The sequence below is a fragment of the Trachemys scripta genome, chromosome 24, assembly GCF_013100865.1.
Source record: "Trachemys scripta elegans isolate TJP31775 chromosome 24, CAS_Tse_1.0, whole genome shotgun sequence".
NCBI lineage: Eukaryota > Metazoa > Chordata > Testudines > Emydidae > Trachemys > Trachemys scripta.
Window position 1 is genome coordinate 13,200,955 of NC_048321.1, and position 1,927 is coordinate 13,202,881.

A 1,927-nucleotide genomic window follows, 5' to 3' on the forward strand; every position below is an offset into this window, starting at 1 on the left:
ATCCCTCCGCCTTCACCTCCATCCATCCCTAGCGCCATCATCCCTCCGCCTTCACCTCCATCCATCCCTAGCGCCATCATCCCTCTGTCTTCACCTCCATCCATCCCTAGCTCCGTCATCCCTCCGTCTTCACCCCGTCCATCCCTAGCGCCATCATCCCTCTGTCTTCACCCTGTCCATCCCTAGCACCATCATCCCTCTGTCTTCACCCTGTCCATCCCTAGCTCCATCATCCCTCCATCTTCACTCCATCCATCCCTAGCTCCGTCATCCCTCCGTCTTCACCCCGTCCATCCCTAGCTCCGTCATCCCTCCGTCTTCACCCCCATCCATCCCTAGCTCCGTCATCCCTGCGTCTTCACCCCGTCCATCCCTAGCTCCGTCATCCCTCCGTCCATCCCTAGCTCCGTCATCCCTCCGTCTTCACCCCGTCCATCCCTACCTCCGTCATCCCTCCGTCTTCACCCCCATCCATCCCTACCTCCATCATCCCTCCGTCTTCATCTCCATCCATCCCTAGCTTCGTCATCCCTCCGTCTTCACCCCATCCATCTCTACTTCCGTCATCCCTCCATCTTCACCTCCATCCATCCCTACCTCTGTAATCCCTCCGTCTTCACCCCATCCATCCCTACTGCCATCCATCCCTAGCTCCATCATCCCTCTGTCTTCACCTCCATCCATCCCTAGTTCCGTCATCCCTCCGTCTTCACCCCATCCATCCCTAAGTCCACCCATCCCTCCGTCTTCAGCCCCATCCATCCCTACCTCCATCATCCCTCCGTCTTCACCCCATCCATCCCTACCTCCATCATCCCTCTAGTTCCATCATCTCCTCCATCCATCCCTCTGCCCATCCCTCCATTCATGCCCCCCCAGGGATGGACCCCGGAGCAGAACCTGTCCCCTCACCAGCCCCCTCCCACCGTCCCCAGGTGTGGCGGAGATGGAGAAGCTGAAGGACATCTTCTCCAACGTCATCTTCTCCCTGGAGCAGAAGGGCATGGCCAAGGGTGGGTCAGAGCCGGAGTGGCGGCCACGGGGAAGGAGGGAGGGGAGGGGAAGGATCCTGGTGGGGGGAGCAAGGAGAAGTGGCTGGGAAAAGGGGAGGAGAGGGGAGGGATAGGGTGGTGGGGGCTGGAAAGGCAGGGGGAGGGTGCAGACGGGGGGCCTGGTTCTGACCTCCTCTCCCCCCCAGTTCCCTACCAGGTGGCCGTGCCGGAGACCGTGGCGCGGATCCAGCCAGAGCTGGCTCAGCTGAAACCAGGTGAGAGGGGGGCTGGGAGCCGACTACCCAGTGTGACCCCCCCCTCCCGATACACACAGCCCCCCATGCACCCCCTGTCCTGGAACAGGTGGGGGAAGGGGGCCCGGTCCCCATGGCCCACCCAGCCCTCAGCCTATTGGGACGCAGGGGCTCAGACCCGGCAAACACCCCCGCCCCCCAAGCAGCCATCCAGTCCCTGCCAGGAGGCTGGATCAGACACGGCGCCCCCTACAGGGCAGCAGGGCATGGGTCTCTGCTGCTGGTGTAATTCCCTGCTATGGCTTCATCCTCGCTCCTTTCTCTCCCTTCACAGCTCCTGCCTGCGTCCCGCCATGCGGTGAGTCCTGACATTTGGCTGGGCTCCCCCCTCGCAGCCCTGCTGGTGCCCCTCACTCCCGACCCGCAGCCCCCTGCCAGCCCAGCCCTGCCCCCTCCCCCCAGCTCCGCCGGTGCCCCTCATTCCCGATCCACAGCCCCTGCCAACCCAGCCCTGCTCCCCCCAGCTCCGCCGGTGCCCCTCACTCCCAACCCACAGCCTTGCCAGCCCAGCCCTGCCCCCCACAGCTCCGCCGGTGCTCCTCACTCCCGACCTGCAGCCCCCTGCCCCACTCCCCCTCCTCCGCCTGCCCTTCTCCCCCTGCCCCACTCCCCCTCCTCCCT

At 64.2% G+C, this 1,927-nt stretch overlaps 1 protein-coding gene across 3 annotated transcripts in view; it reads left to right on the forward strand.

Annotated features, from left to right (window-relative positions):
• The first annotated feature begins 385 nt into the window (after positions 1–385).
• Positions 386–1,927, forward strand: part of LOC117869664 — a 10,009-nt gene continuing 8,467 nt past the window's right edge. The window contains exons 1-3 of one of the 3 annotated variants that reach the window (XM_034756693.1): positions 822–1,013; positions 1,199–1,267; positions 1,581–1,604. In XM_034756693.1, the coding sequence (XP_034612584.1) occupies positions 947–1,013; positions 1,199–1,267; positions 1,581–1,604 (160 nt within the window). In that variant the 5' untranslated portion in view covers positions 822–946. Of the gene's footprint in view, positions 1,268–1,580; positions 1,605–1,927 lie in introns of all 3 variants that reach the window. The other 2 variants (XM_034756691.1, XM_034756692.1) reach the window with 2 other exon arrangements.